The sequence below is a fragment of the Hemitrygon akajei genome, chromosome 19 (assembly GCF_048418815.1).
Source record: "Hemitrygon akajei chromosome 19, sHemAka1.3, whole genome shotgun sequence".
Taxonomy (NCBI): Eukaryota; Metazoa; Chordata; class Chondrichthyes; order Myliobatiformes; family Dasyatidae; genus Hemitrygon; species Hemitrygon akajei.
The window spans coordinates 70,369,070-70,396,698 of record NC_133142.1 but is presented as its reverse complement, the minus strand read 5'-3'; the positions used below and the strand labels follow the sequence as shown (position 1 = coordinate 70,396,698).

General features: G+C 41.1%; 2 protein-coding genes across 12 annotated transcripts in view; one reads left to right on the top strand and one right to left on the bottom strand.

Moving 5' to 3' along the window:
* Positions 1-2,058: 2,058 nt before the first annotated feature.
* Positions 2,059-15,175, top strand: cidec (cell death inducing DFFA like effector c). 3 transcript variants are annotated; one of them, XM_073072774.1, is made up of 6 exons: positions 2,059-2,135; positions 5,925-6,005; positions 8,618-8,756; positions 11,120-11,269; positions 11,579-11,766; positions 14,230-15,175. In XM_073072774.1, exons 2-6 carry the CDS (start codon positions 5,953-5,955, stop codon positions 14,363-14,365), a joined length of 666 nt encoding a protein of 221 aa, XP_072928875.1. In that variant the 5' UTR covers positions 2,059-2,135; positions 5,925-5,952; the 3' UTR covers positions 14,366-15,175. The 3 variants fall into 3 exon arrangements, with proteins under 3 accessions (XP_072928875.1, XP_072928874.1, XP_072928876.1); XM_073072773.1 differs by lacking the exon at positions 2,059-2,135 and adding an exon at positions 5,139-5,408; XM_073072775.1 differs by lacking the exon at positions 2,059-2,135 and adding an exon at positions 5,440-5,525.
* Positions 15,176-19,010: 3,835 nt separating this feature from the next.
* Positions 19,011-27,629, bottom strand: part of LOC140742043 (mitochondrial mRNA pseudouridine synthase RPUSD3-like) — a 48,548-nt gene continuing 39,929 nt past the window's right edge. For all 9 annotated transcript variants that reach the window (XM_073072765.1, XM_073072768.1, XM_073072763.1 and 6 more), the window contains 2 exons: positions 26,885-27,024; positions 19,011-21,436 (listed from right to left, as the gene is read on the bottom strand). In XM_073072765.1, coding sequence (XP_072928866.1) covers positions 21,209-21,436; positions 26,885-27,024 — 368 coding nt within the window. In that variant the 3' untranslated portion in view covers positions 19,011-21,208. The remainder of the gene's footprint in view (positions 21,437-26,884; positions 27,025-27,629) is intronic.

Here is a 27,629-nt window from a genome sequence, read left to right as displayed (position 1 = left end):
AGAAAAATCACACATTCCGTGGGGAGGACTCACAGATGACGCTGGAATTGCCCTGAGCAGTAATGGTATCACACTAACCGCTACGCTACCATGGCACCCAGATGGGGACAAGATCAGATCATCTATGACCTTATTGAATGATGGATCAGGGCTAGATACTATATGGCTTATTCCTGCATTCTGATTCACCTACCACAGAAATGTCATTTTGTATTGACCCCAAGCTTGTTCTGTAGATTGTTTATACAAATCAAATCATTACACAGTGTTTTAAGTTAGAATAAGGTAAAACAATTACAATGCAAAATGAAGTGTAAAAGCTACTGAAAAAGTGCAGTGCAAGGCGATGTCCATTATTAAGGACCCACATCGACCAGGACATGTCCTCTTCTCATTGTTACCATCAAGAAGTAAGTACAGAAACCTGAAGGCACACACTCAGTGATTCAGGAACAACTTCTTCCCCTCTGCCATCCAATTCCTAAATGGCCATTGAACCCAAGAACTCTACCCCACTTTTTTAAAATATATATTACTTCTGTTTTTCAATATTTTTTCATTTATTTAATATACACATATATACCTGTGGTAAACTATGTATACCTGTCTGGACACACCCCTCTGCTGACTGCTCCTGTGGCTCCTCCCACAGACCCCTGGATAAAGGTGATTGGAGGCACTGCTCCCCCCTCAGTCTCCGAGATGCCGTGCTCCATTTTGCTGCTAAAAAAGCCTATCGTTCACCTCCCGTCTCTGAGAGTTATTGATGGTGCATCAATACCTACTGTAATTGATGCACTAAATTATTTTTTCTCTTTCTATATTATCATGTATTGCATTGTACTGCTGCTGCTATGTTAACAAATTCATGACACATACCCGATTCTAAAGTGCAAGATCATAATGAGGTAGATTGTGAGGTTGGAATTCGTCTGTTCAAAAGTCTTAAATAATAATAAAGATAAAAACTTAAGCTGGCTTGAGTCAGTAGTGGGGAACATTGGCCGTTTGGAAGTGTTGGAAAAAACAATCAAAAATATTCTGTCATATTTTAAGTGATGCAGAAAGATATAATTCATTCTATAGAAGAATACGAGTCTTATTTCTAATGCCTTGGCCTGTGAATTCCTCACATTGTCAGTAAAAGCAAATTGTCTCTTTGTTCTCACATTACTGCCTCAGGGAACTCATTGTGCATATGTTGACTGCTAGTTTTCCCATATTATAGCCTTGACTAGATTTCAGAAAACTTCATTGTCTCTGAGTCGAGATATTGTCGGGGTACGATCCAAATCTATATGACAACTGTTTAACTAACCAAATAAAATTGTCAGATCACGTTCAGCAGGAGCACACCATCACTGGTGCACTACGTGGGACACGATGGGTCATTCTGCCAGATCCTATACTCTCAGAGTAGGAATACAAGATGATGGGTGATGAGGAATTTCTTTCAACCACTCCAGTTTATCTATAACAACATCCTCAAATCCACCACAGCAGAACACGAATAGCTCTTAGAGAATGACAAGGATTTTGCATTTAACAATCTACTGTTATTTTTAAGGAAACGTCTACATTTATAAGACTCTTGAATGCATCTCTTGATATTACAAAGATTTCACCATCTACCTTTCTGATGGTCCCTGCCCATTATCTGTCTACTGGCACTGTACTTTTGGATAACTCTAATACTACATTCTGCATACAAAAGTTCTGCTTTTGTACTGCCCCATCGGGAATGATTTGCTTGGATAGCATTCAAAACCAAGGTTTTCACTCCATCGCAATAAGTGTAATAATAAACCAATTAACAATCTATAGTAATAATAATTTTTTTACACACTTTACTTAGCATTTATCTAAATATTCCAATATAGAGCAACCGATTCTGATAGAGGACCTTCTCATTAAATGAATTCTGATGTAAAACTGAATCTGCAGCATCCACTCACTGACGAACACCTGAATCACCGGTTTAATTGCTGGGTGTGTACCCACTGGGTGATTCAGTGTTAATGACGTTAGTGACTGAGATCATTGTTAAATGTTATCAGAGTCTAACAGTGCAACAGGTGTATATGAGCTGGGGCTGTGCTTCTGGAACATAAATCTGGACTCTTTTTAAAACAACAGTAAGTAGCATTTGTATTGAACGTATTCCGGGTTCAACATCCAACAGTCATCCGTTGCTCAACTATCAGTAAAATGTTAAGAGAAAAATTCTAAATTTTGATTATCTTAATGCATTCATATTGCGTGAACGGTGAGTGGATTTTTCGTCCAAGTATGTTTTAAATATACCTGAAAGATGATCCAGCCTATGTAGTCCTCGTGGTTTTAGTTATCGTAAAATGACTTCTCCTGCCACAAACTTCATGATTGTGGTTGCTGTTCGGCTGACCCTGGTCATTTCCAGTGCTCTTCTGGTAAAGCTGGGATAGGATGATCCTTTTCACAGACTACTGCTGAGACCCTTCATTGGGACTGAAAGCTGAGGAGTAGATTTGAGGGCGGGGGGGGGGGGGGGACACCTAACCCAACCCTTCCGTAGAAACTTGGCTTTTTACAAACGGTGTGATGTGAAACTCCGGGCTTCAATTAAGAATGGTTAAAAACTAAAATGTGACCAACTTAATTTAAAGTAGAAGCAACCAGTCATGCTATCTTCGTAATTAATTAATTAAAATGCTAAACTACTTTGACATCGGTCCTTTGGTTGAGATACAGAGTGGAACAGGCCCTTCAAGCCACGCTGCCCAGCAACCCACTAATTAACCCTAGCCTGATCACAGGACAATTTACAGTGACAAATTAACCTACTAACTGGTTATGCCTTGGGACGATGGAAGGAAATAGAAGCAGCTGCTGGAAAACTGGGGAGGATATACAAACTGTGCTTGAGAAACAAATTGTAAGTCAGTTTGGAAGCTAAAACTTGTTGCCAGGCCTGGTCTGATGAGGAGATGGGGATGGAAGAGGGGCTCAGCAGGCTTAGTTACCTGGGAACATCTAGAAATGTTCCGATCTAAATAGTCTTTCTCCTAAGTTGAAAGAAACAAATAAACTTAAATTTAACATGAGAGGTAAGAGATTTTAAAAGGACATTTAAGGGGAAGATGAGGGGAAACGTCTTCACTCAGAGAGTCGTGAGAGTATAGAATAAGATGCCAGCGAGCTTGATTTCAATGTTTAAGTGAGTTGGATGATGGGCTATGGTCCTGGTACAGGTTGTTCAGAGTAGGGAGTTTAAATGGTTGTGGCATGGACTAGATGGGCTGAAAGGCCCATTATATGCTGTACTTCTGTATCACCTCAAAGACAGCTTCACGTAAAGGGTGGTGCAATTTGGAATGAGTTGCCAGAAATGGGGCTTGAGGTTGGGATCATTGGAAGTTATCTAGCTAAATACTTAGGTAGGAGAGGGTTAGAGGACACAGTCAGCATGGACTAGCTGGGCTGAGGGACTTGCTTCCAGTTTGTTTTCTGCATAAGCATATTGGATGATATTCCAGCTCAGGAAACTGAGTGAATTTCCACAACATGTAATTCAAGGATTTAAGTATTCATAGGCGCCTGAGTAGCACAGTGGTCAGGGTGGCACTTTAATATTTGGTATTCCAGAGTTCCATTCTGATGCAATCTGAACAGTGTGGGTTTCCTCTGGGTGCACTGGTCTACTACAGTCCACAGACCTACTGGTTAGATGGTTAATTGGTCATTGTAGATTACCTTGTGTTAAATGGGTGGGTTGCTGGGCAGTGCCGCTCATTGGGCCAGAAGGGCCTGTTTTGTGCTGCATCTCTAAATAGTGATTTCCAGTTCAGTCAAAGTCCATTAACCCATTGAAATATTTTCCCCCTTGATCCATTTTTCTCTTTTCAACCCTCATCACTCATTGCTGAATTTGTCTCCTGCAAACCGATGAACCCTTGATGCTGGCATTTCACTTTCCCCCGGTGTGGCGATGTGGTCAATGAAAAGTTATTGGCCTTTAATTCCCATTACCCCTTTGTCTTTTTAATTCGTCATTATTTTCCATGGTAGGGTTATTGAGAAAAGCTTGTATGTAAGGAATTAAATGACTTGTTCTCCTGGGCAATGTGGCTTAAACTGAATCTGTTCGAACCTTTTACTGTTTTAAATGCCCTATCAGTCATACACATACACTTTGTCTCGTGTTTTGTGACATGCTAAATATGCCAAGCTGTTTCCTTTGTAATGCAATTGTTGATTTAGGTCAAGTGTCGGCTCTGGGAAATGATTTTGCAGTAAATTCTTGTTGCTGAATAGGGTGATTCACTCTGACATCTGCATAAAAGAAAAATCTAATGTATACTCTTCCTGCTTTGAATCGGAGTGCTTTGTAATATCGCCTTTGTGTTCATTCTGAAACTTTTTTTAACCAAGGCTTACTGGAATTTTTACTACATCTCTGATCAGGTGTGGCCTTAACCCACTTTGAATTAATTTGGCTCATAAGAGCAGAAGAATGAGGCCATTCAGCTCATCATGTCTGCTCTGCCATTGAATCATGGCTGTTTTGCTTAAAAATCCCTTTCTCCTGCCAGTTCAATGCTAAACTGAATGAGAAGAGTGCCCCAACTTCTAGTGGTCGGAGTTCCTGAATTGTAACAGGCTCCCCAGAGTCTGCACTGTAATTGATCACCGTGATGATTTTAATCGCCTTTGCTAAGCCGTGTCTGTAAGGAGTTTGTACGTTCTCCCAGTGATCATATCTGTTTCCTTCGGGTGCTCTGGTTCCCTCCCACAGTCCACAGGCGTAACTACTGGATAGTAGGTTCATTATTCATTGTAAGCTGTCCTGTGATGAGACTAGTGTTAAACAGGTATTTTGCTGTGCAGTGTGCTCATTTGGCCTGTTCTGCACTGTATCTCTAAATAACTGATTCAGGGATTTTAAAGAAGTTGTGAATTCTCAATTTGTTTCAGAAGCCATCCAGTTATGTGCTAAAATCCATTCCACTTAAGGATAGGCTGGAAGAAAACCATCCTTTCAAAATGTGAGGCTGCTAACACGGATCAGCACTCTCTCTATTATGCTGACGCAGTACTATGGAGTAACACCAATTTAGTGACAGAACTTTGACCCATTTGAGTCAATGACTACTGGAACGGTGAACTTTGGAATTACAGTCACAATCTAGAATGTGGGCAAATAGGAGAAACTTAAAACTTGAAAAGGGCAGTTTTAGTATCAGCCAAACTGAGTATTACATTTTTGCTTGTCTAAACATTCTGCTTGACACCAGGATATCTGGCAATTTTTTTTTTCTGAATCAGTGCGAATTCATTTGCTTTCTGTTCCCTTCGGTTGAATCATTCTCCACAATTCACTGAACGTTCCTATGTGCTGTTGCTGTCAGTGTACAAACAACCTGAATAAGGTGAGTCAGAAATGAAATCTTCCTTTATGGTGGAATGTGTGTCTGTCCTGCTAAAGCTCATGTTTGGTAATGGTTTGGATATAATTCCTATTATTCATGATGTGTTGTCTGAAGATGGTGAGTCCTTCAATATTTGGAAATGTAATTATTGACTAGATGAATTTGGATTGTTGAACATGTGTTAAAACATACAATGAAATTTGTGTTAACCACCGCCACAACCTAAGGACGTGGGGATAGCCTACAAGTTTCAACACACATTCTGGTGTCAACATGGCATGCCCACAATGTTTAGCATGAAAATGGGTAATGTATGGCTCCTGCTACAAATACATCTTTTATACAGCATGTATGGTGCAGGGGTTTGCCTTTGTATCCTAAGCAGATGCTCCCGTTTTTTGGAGTGGTGAGGAGGCATATAAATGCTTTGAGTATGAGATCATATGGCGTAGAATCTCTTTAAATCTAGGCAGATTGAAAATTTTAATAGTCAACTTCTGTAAATTGTTTTAATAGGTGTGCTGGGCATCCGTAAAGGCTGAAAATGGAATATGCGAAAAAGTCCCTCAGTTTCTTATCTTCTAGTTCCATCTCCAGGTAACACCTCCACAGATGCAATGATCCTTCAGTGCACAGAGTTGTGACCATTGGATCTGCGTATTTCAATGAATGCTAATGGTTCAGATTTGTACTGTTGGTTCTGTATCTTTCTCATTTGTCCCTCCTTCAAGGCATCTTGTATTGAAATCTTCCTTTATGCAATTAGACTCAAATTATTCACTCTTGGGCAGTTGAAATCTGCTGGAAGCTAGAGGGGCAAAATAAATCAAATTTTTCTGTGAATAGTTTAGGGGCTACACATCGAGGAAATGGAAGTCATCCAAAGAACAAGGGATAGATCTGTATGGAAAGCCATGGTCACCAATATCCGCATCGGATATGGTACCCAGACAGACAGACAGTTTAGGGGAAAATACTTTCTTGGATATGAAGCAACATGCTGATTTATATTTCTTCCAAGTTGTTCAGAGAGACTCAATCTACAATAATTCTAAAGACAAATGAGAATCAGATTCTGGTATGTGGAAGAGAAACAACTTGGCTGGCCAGCCATAATCTGTGGGATAAAAATATAAAATTCAATGAATCTAGTCATACTCTGCATCAGGACTGACAGAAAAAGAAAGATCTAGAAGTATTAGAGAGTGGTGCAATAGGTGAACAAATGAGAAGGCTAGATGGATGGGTGAGCATTTTGAAGAAAACAAATTCAATCATATCAACTTGTCTATCTAATTCTCCCATTTGCTTATGGAGAGATAAAACACAAAAAGAAACATTCCTTTTGCTTTGAGAGCTTACAACCCAATGGTATGAACATTTCAGTTTTCCAATTCGGGTATCAAAGTTCAAATAATTTTATTATCAAAGTACATATGGCACCATTATCTACCCTGAGATTCATTTTCTTGTGGGCATTCACAGTAAATACAAAGAAAAACAATAGAATCAATGAAAAAAGTACACACAATAAAGATGAACAAACAACCAATGTGCAAAAGATGACAAACTGCAAAGATATGAAATAAAAAATACAAATTAATATCAACAAGCAACAGATCTCAAGAACATGAGTTGTCGAGAACTTGAAAATGAGTCCAGCAGAAAGGTGATTAGATTAGATTCAACTTTATTGTCATCGTGCCGAGTACAGATACAAAGCCAATGAAGTGCAGTTAGCATCTGACCAGAAGTGCAAGAGAATAGTGTTATTCTGCTGCCACCCATCAAAGATGGCTCTCCTCACTTACATCTGTCAACCTACTTCCTTGAATCACATTCTCACCTAGTTCCACACTGCCCATTTGATCCCTCCTGTCATCTACCAGCTATGCATTGCCCACTTACCCCACTGCTGTGCACCGACATTCTTTTCTGTTCTAGTGCATGATATAAACACCTTTCAACTTCTGCTAATTAACCAAAGTTGTTCCATATTCTATTGCTTTCCTCTACATTTCTCCTTTGTGCCAGTTTGTATACTAGTAAGTAAGAACTCATTATCTGGGTACATCTTCAGTAACATTTCAGTGCAAATGTTTGAATTACTTCAAGAAATAGAAAAAGGGGTGTCCAATGGAAGGGTAACTAAGAGTGCTCAGATCATGTGATCACTTTTTGATACTTGTATTTGCATATAAAACAAAGGAACAGATTGAACGTAATGCATAGCAGAATACAGCAGTTGGCAGCAATCTTGAGTAAGCGAATGCCTGACATTCCCAGTAGATCAGTAAACATCTACAGACAAGCTGAGTTGAAGTTCCCTGTGGTGACTTGCCAGATTTTCATAGAAACAAGAAAGATTGGTTGCTTGGTGCTTTTGCTTTTTGTAATAAGACACTCCAGGACTTATTACACTCCACTATTGTTTTGACTTGAACTGTTTTCTTTGACTGTCAAGCCTTCTCAGTAATTATCATCCCATAGTGAAAGGTTATGAATGTATGGTCAAGTTCAATTTGTTGTGGCCATCAGAAAGGGACTGTGAATGTAATCTTCCAGTCGAGAGCCCATTATAAGATATGGGAGCGGAATTAGGCCTTTTGGCCCATCGAGTCGGCTCTGCCATTCCATCATGGCTGATTTATTGTCCCTCCCAATCCCATTCTCCTGCCTTCCCCCTGTAACCTTTGACACCTTTTCTAATCATGAACCATATCAAGCTCTGCTTTAAATAGAGCCAATGACTTTGACTCCCTAGCCATCAATGTCAATGGATTCCAAAGACTTGCCATCCTCTGGCTAAAGAAATTCCTCTTCATCTCTGCACTAAAGGAACATACTTCTATTCTTGGGCTGTCCACTGGTCCTAGAGTCTCCCATTATAGGAAACATCCTTTCAATATTCAATAGGTTTCAGTGAGATTCCCCTCATTCTTAACTCCAGTGAGTACAGGCCCAGAGCCATCAAATGCTCTTTATACATTAAAACTTTCATCCCCAAGATCACTCTCATACAACTTGTCTGCATCCACCAATGCCAGCACATCGTTTCTGATATGGGGCCCAAAACAGCTCATGATGCTCCAAAAATGCTTACTTTATGAAAAAGATGAGTGAATTTAAAATTCACTACAGTAGTAGTGTAGATCTTGTTTGCTCTTTACTGAATAATCCAATGACTATCTAAGGTGTCATTTTCTCAGGTGTGTGTCTGCCAGTGCATCAGTGACTTCTCATCTGTTGAACAGCGGTCCACACCAAAGACCATTCAGAGTATGCAACTGGGATCGGAGTTTGAAGAAAGGTATCATGGCAGATGGTCTTCATGATCTACTGGACAAGGTGAATATCATTTGAACAAGTTTTGGCATGGAAGTTCTATTTGGGAAGCTGGACACTTCACACAAGAACAACCAGCCATAGGCTTTTCTTGATAGTGATCTAGAAATTCTTTATCCCCCAAAATGAGAGTACAATTATCAATTTCAAATTCATGCAGTTTTTAAGATTTGGATTTTTATCTGGCTTGTATATGTACAAGTTGATTGAAAGGGATACTTTTACTGTGGATGGGGCTGGCAGTAGCATTTCGATTGCAAATCCTAAATGAAAAAAAAACTATATCACTTTTTCTTTAGACTGCAGGTTTTTTTGAAATCATAATCATATGATGTTGGCCCCAGAGAAACACTTCCATTTGGCTATATTCCTGAATGGTTGAACTTTGAGCTGCCATATTCCTTGTGCTAATGTGCAGTATTCCATCTGATGAAACATAGAAAACCTACAACACAATACAGGCCCTTTGGCCCACAAAGTTGTGCTGAACATGTCCCTATCTTAGAAATTACTAGGCTTACCCATAGCCCTCTATTTTTCTAAGCTCCATGTACCTATCCAAAAGTCTCTTAAAAGACCCTATCGTATCCGCCCCCACCACCGTTGCTGGCAGCCCATTCCACGCACTTACCACTCTCTGAGTAAAAAAACTTACCCCTGACATCTCCTCTGTACCTACTCCCCAGCACCTTAAACCTGTGTCCTCTTGTGGCAACCATTTCAGCCCTGGGAGAAAGCCTCTGACTATCCACACCATCAATGCCTCTCATCATCTTATACACCTCTATCAGGTCATCTCTCATCCTCCATCACTCCAAGGAGAAAAGGCCAAGTTCACTCAACCTATTCTCATAAGGCATGCTCCCCAACCCAGGCAGCATCTTTGTAAGTCTCCTCTGCACCCTTTCTATGGCTTCCACATCCTTCCTGTAGTGAGGCGACCAGAACTGAGCACAAGTACTCCAAGTGGAGTCTGACCAGGGTCCTATACAGCTGTAATATTACCTCTCGGCTCCTAAATTCAATTCCACGATTGATGAAGGCCAATACACCATACGCCTTCTTAACCACAGAGTCAACCAGTGCAGCTGCTTTGAGTGTCCTATGGACTCAGACCCCAAGATCCCTCTGATCCTTCACACGGCCAAGAATATACCATTAATACTTTATTCTGCCATTATATTTGACCTACCAAAATGAACCGCCTCACACTTATCTGGGTTGAACTCCATCTGCCACTTCTCAGCCCAGTTTTGCATCCTATCAATGTCCCACTGTAACCTCGGACAGCCCTCCCCACTATCCACAACACCTCCAACCTTTGTGTCATCAGCAAACTTACTAACCCATCCCTCCACTTCCTCATCCAGGTTATTTATAAAAATCACAAAGAGTAAGGGTCCCAGAACAGATCCCTGAGGCACACCGCTGGTCACCGACCTCCATGCAGAATATGACCCATCTACAACCACTCTTTGCCTTCTGTGGGCAAGCCAGTTCTGGATCCACAAAGCAATGTCCCCTTGGATCCCATTCCTCCTTACTTTCTCAATAAGCCTTGCATGGGGTACCTTATCAAATGCCTTGTTGAAATCCATATACACTACATCTACTGCTCTTCCTGCATCGATGTGTTTAGTCACATCCTCAAAAGATGATGAGTTATAGGATTTTGTCCGTTTAAGTAGTTTCATAATATTCTTGGTGGTTAAAGGCTAGGGAAGTTGGGGCTTGCCAGCCATGATTGGCAGGTCATCTAGAAGGAAAACTCTGATCTCAAACATCAGCCTTGTGGCTGTACCCACTCATTGGGAATGCTTTGGGAGTAAATCCAGAGCTGGAGTCCTATGTTGAGTTCAGTGCTGACTAGTAAAGCCATAGTGCCAGACTGTATCAGCCTCCGCTGCTCCTTTGGATTCATCAGCGAGCCTGCTTGCTCTCCCTCTCTCTCTCTCTCGTACTGTTATGCTTGCATACAGGCTTGTATATCACTAGACAACTGAGATGCAACATCCACGGTCAACCCCAACTAAAGGACAGCCTCAAAGGTCACGGTCCACGAGTTGCCAATGTCATGCTAGTGAAGAAGCTTGACTCAAGGGTGCAATGTCAATATTCCAGCGTCAGCATTGGTAGGAATTTGAGGACCAGTAGAAATGCACCATTCTTGACTAAAGCTGCTCTGGGATCAACTGGGAACATTACTGATAATGCAAAACAATCCATCAGTTTTGTTTATGAAAAGTTTTTTTTAAAAGCTATAGAGTGCAAAGAGAACTATTTAAATTAATCCTATCATATCAAGTTTTAATAAACTAACTTCAAGTGTGAGGTTTGGTATTGTTAACTCTATTTTGTACTTTCAGGTCCAAAAATCACTACATACAACATCCAGTGTCTCGCTTCTACTGGAGGAGGATGGGACCTTCATTGAAACTGAAGAATTCTTTCAGACTGTTTTAGACAACACCCTCTTTATGGTCATTGAGAGAGGGCAAAAGTGGACACCACCAGAGGTGTGGACACTGGTATTATTTATTAATGAATTCTGTAACTTTGAATCATGATTTGAAGTAGTTTCAAGTGCAAATCCTTTATTCTTTAAATGGCCGTGAGTTATTTACGGAAACTTGACTATTCAAACCTGTTCACATTATTTTAAAAAATCTTCCAATATTTCATAGCTCCATTGGTCCTGAATTCCAAACAGATATTTTCTCCATAACTTTATTTTAATAATGTGAACCAAATCATCCCAGAGAGGATATGCATATAGGAAATTGTTTTCTGACATGGAATTATAATTCCAAGTTTACTTTTAACAGAATATTGGCTTTCACCTGCGTTTCCCTAACAAATTGTGTAGAAGAAAAGATGTTGCCAGAATAACCTTTGACCTCTACAAAGAAAATCCACATGATTTCATTGGTGGTCTGAATGTAAAAGTAACCCTCTATGGCTCGTATTCCCTATCATACGATCTTCAATGTATGGGAGCAAAGAAAATAATGAGGTAAGAGCAGTTTTGAGATTTAATTTTAAAAAAACAACTTGGACTACTGAAATTCATTACTCTTGAAGGTTTTTAAAATTTGAATATTTGTATTGAGACTTGGTCTCATGGTGGCCTTTAAGGATACTAACTTCCTATTGCCAACTGCTTTCTAACAAAATTGAGCATTAAGTCAAAGGGGCTTAGGAAAATGTTAACTATTTTAGCTCCAGTGATGTATTCATGTTCACCCATGGGTACTTAATGTAGATAGTTTTCCCAACAGCCTTGAGTTATGAGAATCCAATTTGTTTTTGGGGTGGGATATTTTTTCTTCATTCAGATATGGAATGAAACAAATAGCTTTTCCCACATGATCAGGAAAATCACAGTATTCTCGGGCTTCCATGGAACTCTTCTAAAGTATTCCTTTTCCAGTAATCTTTGTAGATCCCCTTCCTAGTGTATTAGAGATCCAGGTGTACTTCATACACCACTTGCAAAATCCCAAATCACCAATTCAGTTTTTCCTTAACCACTTGACTCTCCCCAATTCCAAGATCTTTCCTCACGCCCAATGCTACTTCATAAATCTCTCCCAAATTGCCCCTTGCCAAACATATTTTGCATTCATCAACTTCAATTTCATTTGAACTTCGCTTCCAGGTCAACCTTGCTTCTGTATCAACATCCAGCTCACCATGGACTCTGACTTTTATCACTGAATGCATAGTCGATCTTCCCATCATTTTGGATTCTGGCCAAATCCCCTCAATGACTTTATCTTTCATTGCCTCTGAACTTGGTATTCATGTGCTGTATTAACATACTATGTCATCTTCGTTTACAAGGAGAAATAAGACCCTTTGGGCCATTAAGCCTGCACCAAGCATCAAGCAGTCATTTACAGTAGTCCTATATTAATCCCATATTTTGTCCACATCCCCTATCCCCAGATTCAACACCCGCTTGTACATGAGGGGCAATTTGCAGTGGCTAATCAACTTCAAACCCAGAAGTTTGGAATGAACCATGACATTTGGATAGGTACATGGATGGGTTGGATACAGGGCTATGGTCTGTAGGTTGATAGAATTGGGCAGATTTTATTTATTGAGATACAGAATAGGTCCTTCAAACCACGCCATGCAGCAACCCCTGATTTAACCCTAGCCTAATATGTGGTAATTTACAATGACCAATTAACCTACTAATTGGTATGTCTTTGAACTGTGGGAGGAAACCTACACTATCACAAGAAGAACTCCTTACAGACAGCAGCAGGAATTGAACTTGGGTCACTGGTACTGTGAAGTGTTATGCTAACCATTATACTACCGTACTGCCCATCCAGCAGATCAATGGTTTGGCATAGACTAGATGGGCTGAATGGCCTGTTTTGGTACTGTAACATCTTATAGATTTTGTTCAGTCATCTGTATTCTCATTAAGTTGAAGTCTGTGTGGGCATTATAACTTGATAGGTGATGTATCAGCCTTGGACACTTCATACTGTAATTCTATAATAATTTTTAATTTGAACTCTCCTGTTTATTTAAAGAATCGGTGTATGAGAGGTGGATAAGGGGCTTGTTTTGTTCTTTGCTGTAGCTTGTGGTGTTCTGAACATTGTGGGCCTCCTTTGTTGGTGCCAAAATGTGAGGTGACCCAGTACATCCTTGGGTGTTGTTAACACAAATGATGCATTTCACTGTTTTGATATACGGTACATGTAATAAATTGAAGCTGAAGACTAGAGCACCTAAGGGAAACTTGAGTGACCACACAATGTGCAAACTTCTCTCAGACAGTACTAAAGGTCAGGGTTGAAGCTGAGTTGAGGCAAGTAGCAGCACCACTGAACCGCCCACTTAGCAGTGACCTTCTTGATAATCCCAGCTCTAGGATTTTCACATATCGTTGTGCACAAAATGCTGGAGGAACTCAGCAGGCCAGCCAGCATCTATGGAAAAGAGCAAACAGTCAAATTCACGGGCCAAGACCCTTCATCAGGACTGGAGAGGAAAAAAAATGAAAAGTCGGAGTGAGCAGAGTAAAAACTTCTTACTCTGACTTCCATCTTTTTTATTTTGTTGAAGTGTCTAGGCCCAAAATGTCGACTGTTTACTCTTTTCCACAGATGCTGGCCGGCCTGCTGAGTTCCTCCAGCATGTTGTGTTGCTGGGATTTCCAGTATCTGCAGATTTTTCTCTTGTTTGTGATTGGTCAACATATCATTGTTGGCTCTTCTACTACTGTTGCAGAAGTAACACTATACAACCATTTGCCTTTAACATGCCACAAAGGAAAGGGGTGGAAGGGGGAATGCAGAAATGAGAAATTCTGGTTTCTATCAAACTGTAAAGTAGTTATTGTATTAAAAATGGGGATGGATTGTGGTGTCATTGTACTAACAGAAGTTCTCAGTACAACATAGATTTGTCTGTTACCAATGATCTATTAATCTGTTCTATTCCCTATTAGAGAAGCCTTGCGTTTGACAATGTTAACAATGCAAGCTACAGGACACATTCTACTTGGTACATCAAGCTATGTCCAGCAGCTTTTGGATGAGGAGGAGCAACGGGTAGCAGGGAAACGCGTGCACCTTCTTGAATGAAGGACACCTGCCTGGTATATTCATTAATGACTTTTTCATACAAGCCTGACGTTTGGCCCACTTTATGTAACCAAGTGTTCTAATGCTGAATACCAGAATCGTGAGGAACTCAGTCATCAGACCTTAAGTGATGTGGCTCAATTACTAAAGTTTTTTTTTCAAAAAAAAAACTGTCAACCCTGATCACAGAACCATGCTAGCACAGATTTGTTCCTACATAAGGTGGCTGAACTGGTTTAATGGAATAATTATGCATTGACAGAATAATCACCTGTTACACACTAGAAATTTTCATATCAATGTAGTTAATCAATTTGAAATTGGATTATTAGAGCTTTATTTCCCTTTACGTACTTGGGTAGTGCATAAACCCAGTTGGTTTCTTTTAGCTTCCACTTACAGGAAACCTAAATGCACTCTATCAACATGTTTTACCTAAAAACCTGCACTTGTCATAAGATTATTTATTCAAGGTTTCACTTAAATCAGTAATTACAATAATGCATTATAATCTAGGATTTGACTATTTATAACACTACTTTCTGCTCAGATGGGAAGGGAATTTCTATTAGAAGGATCACAAGCTTTGCTGACTTGCAATTTGGATTTACTGTAGTAAGTTTATTCTTTTAACAGAGCTAAAACTATCAAAATGACAATGAAGTAATGTAATCATGTCTGTCTGTGACAATAGCAAGTCCTCACCAGGAAAAATGTATTAAAAGCAATTTAGTTGTAAATCTAATACTTCTAATTGATCATTAGTATGTTTGCTTCTATGTAAATACAGAATGTTTATCTGAAATCTAATCTTGGTGTACTAATTCATCCTTCTACTTCACCTTCAGTGATATATGTTCAGGCAAAATCTGGATAGTTTTCCAAGTGCAAACCAGACCATCCACTTCCAAAATCCATAGAAAAGAATGAATAAAACCACAGGTGATGAGCTCAGTTTCCATCTTTTGCAAAACTGATATATTTATGATTAAGAACAAAATCTAGAAATCGCTCAAGTAGATAAAAGATAGTTGAAATAAGTTGTATTCCCTTCATCAGAATTGATGGAGGTTCCTGGATGTTAGTATTGACCATTTCACTTTCTGTAAATGCGGAGCATATCTAATTTATGTTAGAACATAGAACTTTAGCCGGCAAGTGTTGTGCTGTACTAACTAAATGGCTAACTAAACAAATCCCTTCTCTACACACAATGTCCATACTCTCCAATTTCCCTCACATTCATGTGCGTACCAGGTCTCCGAAAGTCCCAAATGCATCTGCCTCCACCACCACCCTAAGCAGCGCATTCAGCACCCACCACTCTCTGCATGTAAATACAAACTTTCCTCTCACACACCTTAATGCAAGCCCTCTGGTGTCAGATATTTCAACCCTGGGGGGCGGGGGGGGGGGGGGGAAGGTTTGGAATACACTGTTCGTCTTCCATTTCATATACAGTATGTAGCAAATGTTTGATTTGTAGTCTTCTGGGAATGCAATCCATCCAAAATGTTAATCCATTTCAAATTAGTTTAAAACTTCACAATTACTAAATAAAAATTAATTTGTATTGCTGGTGCTATTGATACTTGAATTGACCCTACAATGAGTAGTAATTCCAATTGCAAGCATTTCATTGCTGAAGGTCTCCTGCTGTTATTTCTTTCAAATTCTTGTTACCTTAACTGTGGGTTTATATCCAGTAAATGATTTTTTTTTTAAATTGCTCCTGCCTTGAAAAACAAATATAGCCACACTAAGTAAATAACACCAGTAAGTTTTTTTTAGTTGTTACAAAACTATTTGGGTGTGCCAAGTGCTGTTGCTTATTTTCTCTGAAACAATCTGTTTGACCTTATCAGTTTGTTCTCCCTATTTGGGTGTACAGCTTTCCATTTGCTTTATACTCCCCAATTATGAGCAATCTCATCCTAGCCTTGATGCTGAGGAAGAATGTAAGCAAATGCTAGAAGATGACAATCTATGCAAGCACCATAAAAACTGTGTGGAAGTTGTCCAGCTCTAGGAATTTATCAGTTACTCCTGACGATTTTTCCAATATGATGTGGCGACCCAGTTTCTGCGCAGGCGCACCGGCTCACAAATAGCCAGCGCACGGGGGAGACTTTGGTAATGCACATCTGACGTCATTTCCGCCTGGAGAGGGCGGGCGCTAGGGATTAAATGCCAGCGCCGCGAAGTTTGAATAAACTAGTCTCGAAACGACTTACCGACTGCGTGTCGTTATTTCAGCGCTGTGTGTAGCACATCGCTACAATGACTTGTTTCCCCACTGTGCTTTGTTACAATAATCAAATCCTGATTTCTTTGTTATTCACTCCATAGCCTGTTACTATTTCCAAGAGGTTCTCTTTTGTGAAGATTAAAGTTAATTTTCATTTGCTTGTTCCCTTCTTTCTGATTTGTCTACAGAAGCTCTTGTGGTTCTCCCACTATTTCCATATGCTACTCTCCTTGCTATGCATGCAACACGCTGGAGGAACTCAGCAGGTCGGGCAGCAGCTGTGGAAACGAGCAGTCAATGTTTCCATGGATGCTGCCCGACCTGCTGAGTTCCTCCAGCGTGTTTATGTGTTGCTTTGACCACAGCATCTGCAGTGTACTTTGTGTCTCCTTGCAATGTCTTGCTCAATTGCTGTCAAATTCTAGAAATTCTCCCAACCCTCATCTTACTGCTTTTATAGTAGTGTTGAAAGGATGTTACTTGTGCTAAGTATCTTTACTGTTGGTTACAGCTTGTTTACTATCATACTCATTACTAGTTATTATTGCTCATTTGGCTTTAAGTATCCCTATTAATGCCTTGGATCTAAATTAGATTGTTTCCTTACTGCTGACTCAACATGCTGAACTTAAAAGATCCTTTGAATTTGTCCTTCACTTTTTCAGACTATAGGTGTCATAAGGGGGGCATTGGGAGCGGACCCAAGTGCAAGACACTGACACTGAACTACCAGGAACAGGACTAGGCGTGAGAAGGAAGCAAGGAGAGTGGGGAAGAAAGGACGCAGGACATGACACAGGCCCTGGACGAGACAAGGACTCTGGGCCTGGGCTAGGACTTGACTAGGACAGCAGAACCAGGACATGGAACTGGAAACTAGGAGCCTGGGCTTGGACTCCGAGCCAGAGACTGGACAAGGACCCAGAACCTGGCGAGGACATGACAAGGAGAGGCAACAGGACTGGACGTGAGACTCAGGGACAGGACAAGGGAACCCCAGCACCGGGCTGGGCAAGGTGCTCCTGGGCTGGGCGAGGCACATGGACAAGACGAGAACACAAAGCCGTGGCTTGGACAGGACAAGGTTCTGGGACGTGGCTAGGACTGGACGAGACCCTGAAGCCTTGACTTAGTCGAGGGAGAGACAGGAATGCAGAGTCTTGGTCAAGGAAGAGACAGGAACATGGAACACAGAGCCAGGACTCCTCCTTGGAAACAGGACGTAGGTCCAGTTCTCATACACAGAATGCAGAATACAATGAGACAGTTCCCAACACTAGGTAGCAGCAAATGGCCAGACCTACCTAGCGAAGGTGAGGACACAGAGACAGTTCAAAACAACGAAAGACAGTTCCTTATCTTGCTCCGGTGGTTGAACTTGACAGTGGTGAAGGCGAGGCGAGGCTCCAGGAGGAAGGTGAAGGGAAGGGATACAGACAGGAACAATCCAGCAGCCACCGGAGGCTGAATCCTGAAGCTATTTATGAGGCCAGCCCAAACGAGAAACAGCTGCCAACAGAAACTGGGGAAAACTGGAAAACCTGGAATAAGGAACATGGACCGGACTGTTAACCAGAAAGCGGATTTCACAGATCGGCCCATGACAATAGGTTTACTTAAGTTCCTGATTGTACTACCCTGGCAGTTCCAGTTTCCTGTCTTGTGCTGTACCCTGCACTACCTCTATTGTGTAGGGGCCTGTATTCAACTGCACCAAGGTATTCTGCCCCTTGCTGTTGTTGGCTTCAGCCAAACTGATTTTTGTTTGACTAGTCAAGATCCTTCGATTTGATTATCTTCATTTTAGTATCAGGACTACACCGCTTCCGGTCTACTTTTAAAGTGATATCCTGGAATCTTGAACTCTCCCCCTTGGCTACTTGTATATTTCTCTTTCTGCCATTCTACCAGATGAACGGTCTCAGTCACGTGAGTTCCTTCAGCATTTTGTGTGTTCTGGTGTTCCAGCATCTACAGAATCTCCTGTTTTTGATTCAAAGCCTTTTATTTTGCCTCTCTGGGTTCTCCCCTGCTTTGAATCCAATCATGCACTGTTCCTTCTCGACAGATTCTGCTTCTTGTTAACATTACCACTCTTGCCACCCTGCTCAATTCCTTTCAATCTGGCCATGCTGCAAAATACCGGCTGACAGGAGAAATATCCACAAGAAAATCTTAAAAATATATATCATTTCCAATGCTTGAGATCTTTCTCAGAAATGCAGTTATCACTGGAGCTCATAATCACATCCTGAATCTCAGCAATAGCTTTGGCTATGTCTACATTCAATAGCAGTCTGAATGATAATGGGTCTCTCACTCCTTTTGAAGATCTGGATTAATAGGATTTGTTGTGGCATGGATGAAATCACGGGAGAGCGAGTTACTAGTAGGTATAAAGCAGCTTCTTTATTCGACACAAGGTACAGCAAGCATCATACGGAGACCCTTTGGTGGAAAAGGTCTGCTCGCCCAGAGTGGGCTCGATATTTATTTGCTAAACACAAAGGGCAGTCCCTATTTACAAAGTATAAACAATGCTTTCCTTTGAAGCTACATACAAACATCACACCTTCTGACTTCATCCTTTCCTCCTGACGCCCACATGCCTGGGCTGGTATTTAGGAATGCAAGTTAAATCCACAATACATTTATTTGGTATTTTACATGCTAACATAGAGGACAATTTATATTTACAAAGTATAGATAAGGCTGTCTTCAAAACTACCGTATTCCGGTATTCACAGCTTTTATTTAATGCTTTTAAGAACAGCATTGTTACAAATGAACTTGGTTCACAGCATTTAGGAAACGCATTATTATGAACTCAAACCACAGTACTTTGTCAGAGAACAGAAGCCTGGTGGCCAAAGTCATTTAAGTGTAAATGACATCGACCCAAAAACTCAACTCTAACAGTATTTGTACATCCACAATGTGGTTTCAGATACCCTACACGTCTGAAATTGAGTTTGCACAATGTTGCTCCAGATACTTTTGTTAAACTAAAAAGCATGAGCTGGCTTTGAACTGGCGCACTTATGGGTGAGAAACCCACAGCAAGAGATCAATGCCAAAGCCCTTGATTTTTTCCCCCTGTATACTTTGAAGAGTGGTAAATCAGTGTACAAATTCTAGGCAGGGGTTTAATACTTTTAAAAGCCTCAAAGATGAACTAAAAACCTTCTGACCCACTTGTAATTAGGCACTGGCAATACAAGCTACGGGGTTCATTATTTTAGAGGTACGGCATGGAGCAGGTGCTTCCACCCAGCAACCCCCAGTTTAACCCTCGCCTAATCACAGGACAATTTACAATGACCAATTAACCTACTAACCAGTGCATCTTTGGACTGTGGGAGGGAACTGGAGCACCCGGAAAAAACCCATACATTCCACAGGGAGAATGTACAAACTCCTTAAATGATGTTGGAATATTTTGACAGCCCAATCTGTAACAGCATCACACTAACTGCTACACTCCTGTTCTTGATCCTGCTTTATTAGTTGCTTCTGTTTGTATATACAGCTTCAGATGTGATCTGTAACCCAGTCTACAGCCAGAGGTGTAATGGTTTGTCTGAGTGCCAGAATGGAGACCACACATAAGTGGATAAACAATCTTCTGCATTATCAGACAGAGCCAGTCAGACTCCCCTGCTTATATTGTAAACTGTTACAGAGTTCCATTAACATGTCAAGGCCTAGTGGTCAGGGTCTTCATTTGTCATCATCGAGTTCTGGGTTTGACTGGAAGTTGAGGCCTGATAGACAGAACCCTGAGGCTGAGAATCTGCTGGGGAGGACCAAGCCCACGTCTGTGAATCTGAATCTGCCAGAGGCTGGAGGGCAGAAACGACCTGTCCTGGGTTGGAGGACTGCTGTTGATGCAAACATTACTTTTCAAGGTATGTGATAATTAAAATTAATCTGAAGCTTGGCATTGCAGCCAGCCGTTTGAATCTTTATGCAGCCAGCCGTTTGAATCTTTATGCTCTTAACTCATTTCTCCTGGATTTGCCAATTAGTCTATCAGAATAAGAATCCACTTGTGCCTGTAGTTTTACCATGCAAAATGAAATGTGCAGGCATAAGGTTAGCGAAACTACAAGGGTATCATATCAAAATTGATCAAGTAATTGCACATATCTCTAAAGGCATGCTGTTAGTTACAGTCATTAGTTAACGATCAGAAGTTGGCAAACCCTAGAAATCTAGACAGGAAATGCTGGCACAACTCAGGTGGTCATCTAGCATTAGTGGGGGGGGGGGGTGGGGGAGAAGGGAGGGATAATGAGAGATGATGAGAAAAAGATAATTTTAGGTCAATGACCCTTCAGACGAGGAACCCAAATTTATTCCACTAAATCCAGGATGGTAAGAATAAGGTATACCAAACAATATTTATTGTTAAATTCATTTTAATTGAGCAATAATTGTTATGATTGTCCTGGAGATCTGTACCATCTCTACGTGTTGCAATCACATCCTGATTTACTGAGTCTGTAAAACTTGGATTTTGCTATAACCACACAGAAGTCTGCCTTTTATCTCAGAGCTGTGGCTCAAACAACCCCTTCATGTTCTGTAGTTCTTCATTTCCTCCTTTTCCTTGTACTTTCCTCAGCAGATTCATTCATAGTTAAACCCAAGAGCTCGAGAGTCCTGCTAAAGAAAGCCATGGGAGCAGCTGTAATAACTGTCTCTGACTTCTTAGCTTCCAACGGTGGGATTGTAAGTCTTTGTAAGTGAAGGTGAATTGGTATTTTCCACATCTGTTTTTGGTTCAAATGTAGTTTCCTCAGTAAGAATTCATCCAATACCTAAATAAGGAAAATCCAGCATTAAGAAGCTCCTCAGACAGGATGAAGAGGTCAATACTCCCCAATGCCATTAGGCTTTACAATTCAACTGCCAGGACTTAAGAACTTTTTTTAAAGCTATTATTAATGCTTTTTGAGTTAGTGATTTAGATGCATATCATATTATTACTGAGTTAAGTATTGTATGTAATGAGTTTTTGCTACAACAAGTGTATGGGACATTGGAAAAAATGTTGAATTTCCCCATGGGGATGAATAAAGTATCTATCTATCTATCTATCTATCTATCTATCATTATACGATACCTAAATTAATGCATACAATTTAAGCAAGGATCATATTGATAATAGGACAGGCAAAATATAATTCAACATCAAAACAAAACTGAACAATTCCGGAGAGAGAGTGTTGCTGCAGATTCTAGTACAGGTATCTGCAATCTGCTGGAGAAACTGCAAATTGAGCAGCATCTGTGGAAGGAAAGGAATTGTAGATATTTTGATGTCTGAATGCAGGGTGTCAACCCAAAACACTGACAGCACGTTTCTTCCAGTGATACTCCACTTGGCATGAATGGCAGTGATACTTCACTTCCAGACAAGCTCAGCTCAATGCATTTTATGCTCGTTTTGAAAAGGAGCATCTCTGCTGCAGCCAGTGAACCTTCCATCTCTGCCTCGGAGGCTATTATCAGGCTGTCTTTCAGGAGGGTGAACCCTCAACAAGGCAGCAGGCCCCAATGGAGTACCCGGTAAGGCTCTGAAAACTTGTGTCAACCAACTGGTAGGTGTATTTATTGCATATTCAGCCTTTGCTACAGTTGTAAGTTCCCACCTGCTTCAAAAGGGCAACAATTTTACCAGGGCCGAAGAAGACTAGTGTGACTGCCTTAATGACTATCGCCCAATAGCACTCACATCTACAGTGATGACCTACTTTGAGAGGTTGGTCATGGCTAGAATCAACTCCTGTCTCAGCAAGAACCTGGACTCACTATAATTTGCCTATCGCCACAATAGTCAACGGCAGCTGCAATCTCAATGGCTCTCAGATCACCGGGACAACACAAACACTCACATTAGGATGCTCTTCATTGACTTTAGCTCAGTGTTTAACACCATCATCCCTAGTCCTGTTCAATAAGCTACAAAATCTGGGCCTCTGCAAATGGATCCTCAACCTATAACCGGAAGACCACAATCTGTGCGGATTAGTGATAACATATCCTCCTCGCTGACGTTCAACACTGGTGCACCTCAGGGATGTGCGACTAGCCCACTGCTATGCTCTCTCTATTCTCATGACTGTGTGGCTAGGCATAGCTGAAATGCCATCTATAAATTTGCTGATGATACAACCCTTGTTGGCAGAATATCAGATTGAGACAAGAGGGTGTACAGGAGTGAGATATTCCAACTAGTTGAGTGGTGTCACAGCAACAAACTTGCACTCAACGTCAGTAAGACCAAAGAGCTGATCGTGGACTTCAGAAAAGGTAGGATGAGGAAACAGAAAACATACAGCACAATACAGGCCCTTCGGCCCACAAAGCTGTGCTGAACATGTCCCTACCTTAGAACTACCTAGGCTTTACCCATAGACCTCTATTTTCCTGAGCTCCATGTAACTATCCAGAAGTCACTTAAAAGACCCTACCGTTTCCGCCTCCACCGCCGGCAGCCCATTCAACGCACTCTACACTCTCGGTGTTCCATTTTTTAAAAACGTACCCCTGTCATCTCCTCTGACCCTACTTCCAAGCACAAACCAATCCCCATAGAGGGATCAGAAGTGGAGAGTGAGCAGTTTCAAGTTCCTGGGTGTTAAGATCCCTGAGGATCTAACCATATCAATGCATCTATAAAGAAAGCAAGACAGCAGCTATATTTCAGCAGGAGTTGGAGGAGATTTGATTGTCACTTAAAACACCAAAACTTCTACAGCTGTATTGTGGATAGTGTTCTGTCAGGCTTCATCACTGTCTGGTATTTGTTGGGGGAGGGGAACTGCTGCACAGGATCTAAAGAATCCATAGAAAGTTATAAAACTAGACAGCTCCATCTTGGGCACTAGTCCCCATAGTATCCATGATATCTTCAAGGAGTGGTGCCTCAGAAAGGCAACATCCACCATTAAGGGCTCCCATCACCCAGGACATGCCCTCTAATTGTTACCACCAAGAAAGAGGTACAGAAGCCTGAAGGCACACGCAATAATTCAGGAACAGCTCCTTCCCCTCTGCCATCCAATTCCTAAATGGACATTAAATGTATGAACACTACCCTTATTATTTCTGTTTTTGCACTATTTTTAATTTAAATATTTAAGATACAATAGACAATAGGTGCAGAAGTAAACCATTCGGCCCTTCAAGCCTGCACCGCCATTCTGAGATCATGGCTGATCATCTACTATCAATACCCGGTTCCTGCCTTGTCCCCATATCCCTTGATTCCCCTATCCATAAGATACCTATCTAGCTCCTTCTTGAAAGCATCCAGAGAATTGGCCTCCACTGCCTTCCGAGGCAGTGCATTCCAGACCCCCACAACTCTCTGAGAGAAGAAGTTTTTCCTTAACTCTGTCCTAAATGACCTACCCCTTATTCTTAAACCATACCCTCTGGTACTGGACTCTCCCAGCATCTGGAACATATTTCCTGCCTCTATCTTGTCCAATCCCTTAATAATCTTATATGTTGCAATCAGATCCCTTCTTAATCTCCTTAATTCCAGCGTGTACAAGCCCAATCTCTCTAACCTCTCTGCTTAAGACAGTCCGGACATCCCAGGAATTAACCTTGTGAATCTACGCTGCACTTCCTCTACAGCCAGGATGTCCTTCCTTAACCCTGGAGACCAAAACTGTACACAATACTCCAGGTGTGGTCTCACCAGGGCCCTGTACAAATGCAAGAGGATTTCCTTGCTCTTGTACTCAATTCCCTTTGTAATAAAGGCCAACATTCCATTAGCCTTCTTCACTGCCTGCTGCACTTGCTCATTCACCTTCAGTGACTAATGAACAAGGACTCCTAGATCTCTTTGTATTACTCCCTTACCCAACTCTATACCGTTCAGATAATAATCTGCCTTTCTGTTCTTACTCCCAAAGTGGATAACCTCACACTTATTCACATTAAACATCATCTGCCAAGTATCTGCCCACTCACCCAGCCTATCCAAGTCACCCTGAATTCTCCTAACATCCTCATCACATGTCACACTGCCACCCAGCTTAGTATCATCAGCAAACTTGCTGATGTTATTCTCAATGCCTTCATCTAAATCATTGATGTAAATCCTAAACAGCTGTGGTCCCAATACCGAGCCATGGCACCCCACTAGTCACCACCCGCCATTCCGAGAAACACCCATTCACCGTTACCCTTTGCTTTCTATCTGCCAACCAGTTTTCTATCCATGTCAATATCTTCCCCCCAATGCCATGAGCTCTGATTTTACCCACCAATCTCCTATGTGGGACCTTATCAAATGCCTTCTGAAAACGAGGTACACTACATCCACTGGATCTCCCTTGTCTAACTTCCTGGTTACATCCTCGAAAAACTCCAACAGATTAGTCAGCATGATTTGCCCTTGGTAAATCCATGCTGGCTCGGCCCAATCCTATCACTGCTATCTAGGTATGCCACTATTTCATCTTTAATAATGGACTCTAGCATCTTCCCCACTACTGATGTTAGGCTGACAGGATGATAGTTCTCTGTTTTCTCCCTCCCTCCTTTCTTAAAAAGTGGGATAACATTAGCCATTCTCCAATCCTCAGGAACTGATCCTGAATCTAAGGAACATTGGAAAATGATTACCAATGCATCCGCAATTTCCAGGGCCACCTCCTTTAGTACCCTAGGATGCAGACCATCTGGACCTGGGGATTTGTCAGCCTTCAGTCCCATCAGTCTACTCATCACCGTTTCCTTCCTAATGTCAATCTGTTTCATTTCCTCTGTTACCCTATGTTGTTGGCCCATCCATACATCTGGGAGATTGCTTGTGTCTTCCCTAGTGAAGACAGATCTAAAGTACTTATTAAATTCTTCTGCCATTTCTCCGTTTCCCATAACAATTTCACCCAATTCATTCTTCAAGGGCCCAACATTGTTCTTAACTATCTTCTTTCTCTTCACATACCTAAAAAAGCTTTTGCTATCCTCCTTTATATTCTTGGCTAGCTTGCGTTCGTACCTCATTTTTTCTCCCCGTATTGCCTTTTTAGTTAAGTTCTGTTGTTCCTTAAAAACTTCCCAATCATCTGTCCTCCCACTCACCTTAGCTCTGTCATACTTCCTTTTTTTTAAAATGCTATGCAATCTCTGACTTCCTTTGTCAACCACTGTGGCCCCTTTCCCCCCCTTTGAATCCTTCCTTCTCCGGGGGATGAACTGATTTTGCACCTTGTGCATTATTCCCAAGAATACCTGCCATTGCTGTTCCACTGTCTTTTCTGCTAGGATATCTGTCCAGTTAACTTTGGCCAGCTCCCCCCTCATGGCTCCATAGTCTCCCCTGTTCAACTGCAACACTGACACCTCCGATCTGCCCTTATCCTTCTCAAATTGCAGATAAAAACTTATCATATTATGGTCACTACCTCCTAATGGCTTCTTTACTTCAAGATCGCTTATCAAATCCTGTTCATTACATAACACTAGATCCAGAATAGCCTTGTCCCTGGTCAGCTCTCGTACAAGCTGTTCCAAGAATGCATCCCGTAGGCACTCTACAAACTCCCTATCCTACTGTAATTGATTTGCTAATGTAATTTGATTTGCAAACTCCCTATACCTACTATAATTGATTTGCTAATGTATTTTTCTATATTATCATTGCATTGTACTGCTGCCACTAAGTTAACAAATTTAATGACATATGCTGGTGATATTAAAACTGATTCTGATTATTGAATTTCTCTAGCAGATTCTGTCGAACAATGTTAACTAGTTTTAACACCTGTTTGTCCACCTGACAGTGCAAGCAGAGAATTTAACATGTAAATAGATTACTTATTTAGAAGATTTGAACACCCATCAGCACAAATCATTTAAAATGCTACGGTTAAAGGGGTGAATAGGGGCAAAGATCAGAATGTGTGTTAGGTGACATAGGTACTTTGATAGTAGATTTACTTTGAAACTGTGCAAGTTACAGACAGGCAACTCTACTCTCGTGTGTGTTGAGTCTGGATCCAGCAGCTCTTTCCCTTGTTCCGACCAGAAAAGTTGACTCTATTTGTCTTCTCAGAGATGCATCCTGACCAGCTGAATATTTCTGATATTTTCTGTTTTTGTTCTAGATTTCCAGTATTTGTCATTTATTTATTTTTTTTGTCATTTTATTTCTGTTCTTGTAACCTCCCACTCTGCTCTGGGTTCCTCCTTCCCAACACCCCCGTCACCCTTCAGCAGTTTATCTCTATTGCAATTACCTGCGTCTGAGGAATTGCTGATTCCACAGGAAGACAGAAGGGAACTCCCAGAACCTTGCCCAGCCGGGCAGAGTATACATGATCCCCAAGAACTTTGCAGAGTTTGAGACTCAGATGAACTTCCAACAAGCTCTCAAAGGCTGGAAGGAAAGATATATAAAAATGGAAAATAATTATTTAACCAGAATATAATATCCACTTGTCCCTACCTTCATTCAAAATGAATTCACTTAAGGAAGTCTTTCTTTACAATTAAAATTTCTTGTATTACAAACTGCCCCAGGGTGCCACGGTAGCAAAGCGGTTAGCACGACATTATTACAGCTTAGGGCATCGGAATTTAATCCCAGCATCCTCTGTAAGGAGTTTGTATGTCCTCTCCGTGGAATGTTTGGGTTAAATCTGGGGTTGCTGGGCTGCATTGCCCAGATGGCTAGAGGGGTCTATTCTGTCCTGTAAAGACAGCGATGTAAAATGTAAGTTAATGTAATTATGGGTTCATCATGTTCAAACTTTAGTACTTGGAACAGAAGTAGTTTCCTATATTCTATCTTGCCAGAAACAGTCTAAAGGTCATTAAAGAGAGATCGTACAAGAAAATGCATCTTCCCACATTCCACATCCAATCCCAGGCTTCCATCATTACCCTTTTATTTTTGGTGAATGGGGAGAGGATGTTTCCTGTATTGGAGAAGTCCTTAACTAGAGGGCACAGCCTCAGTATACAAGGACATCCCTTTAGAGC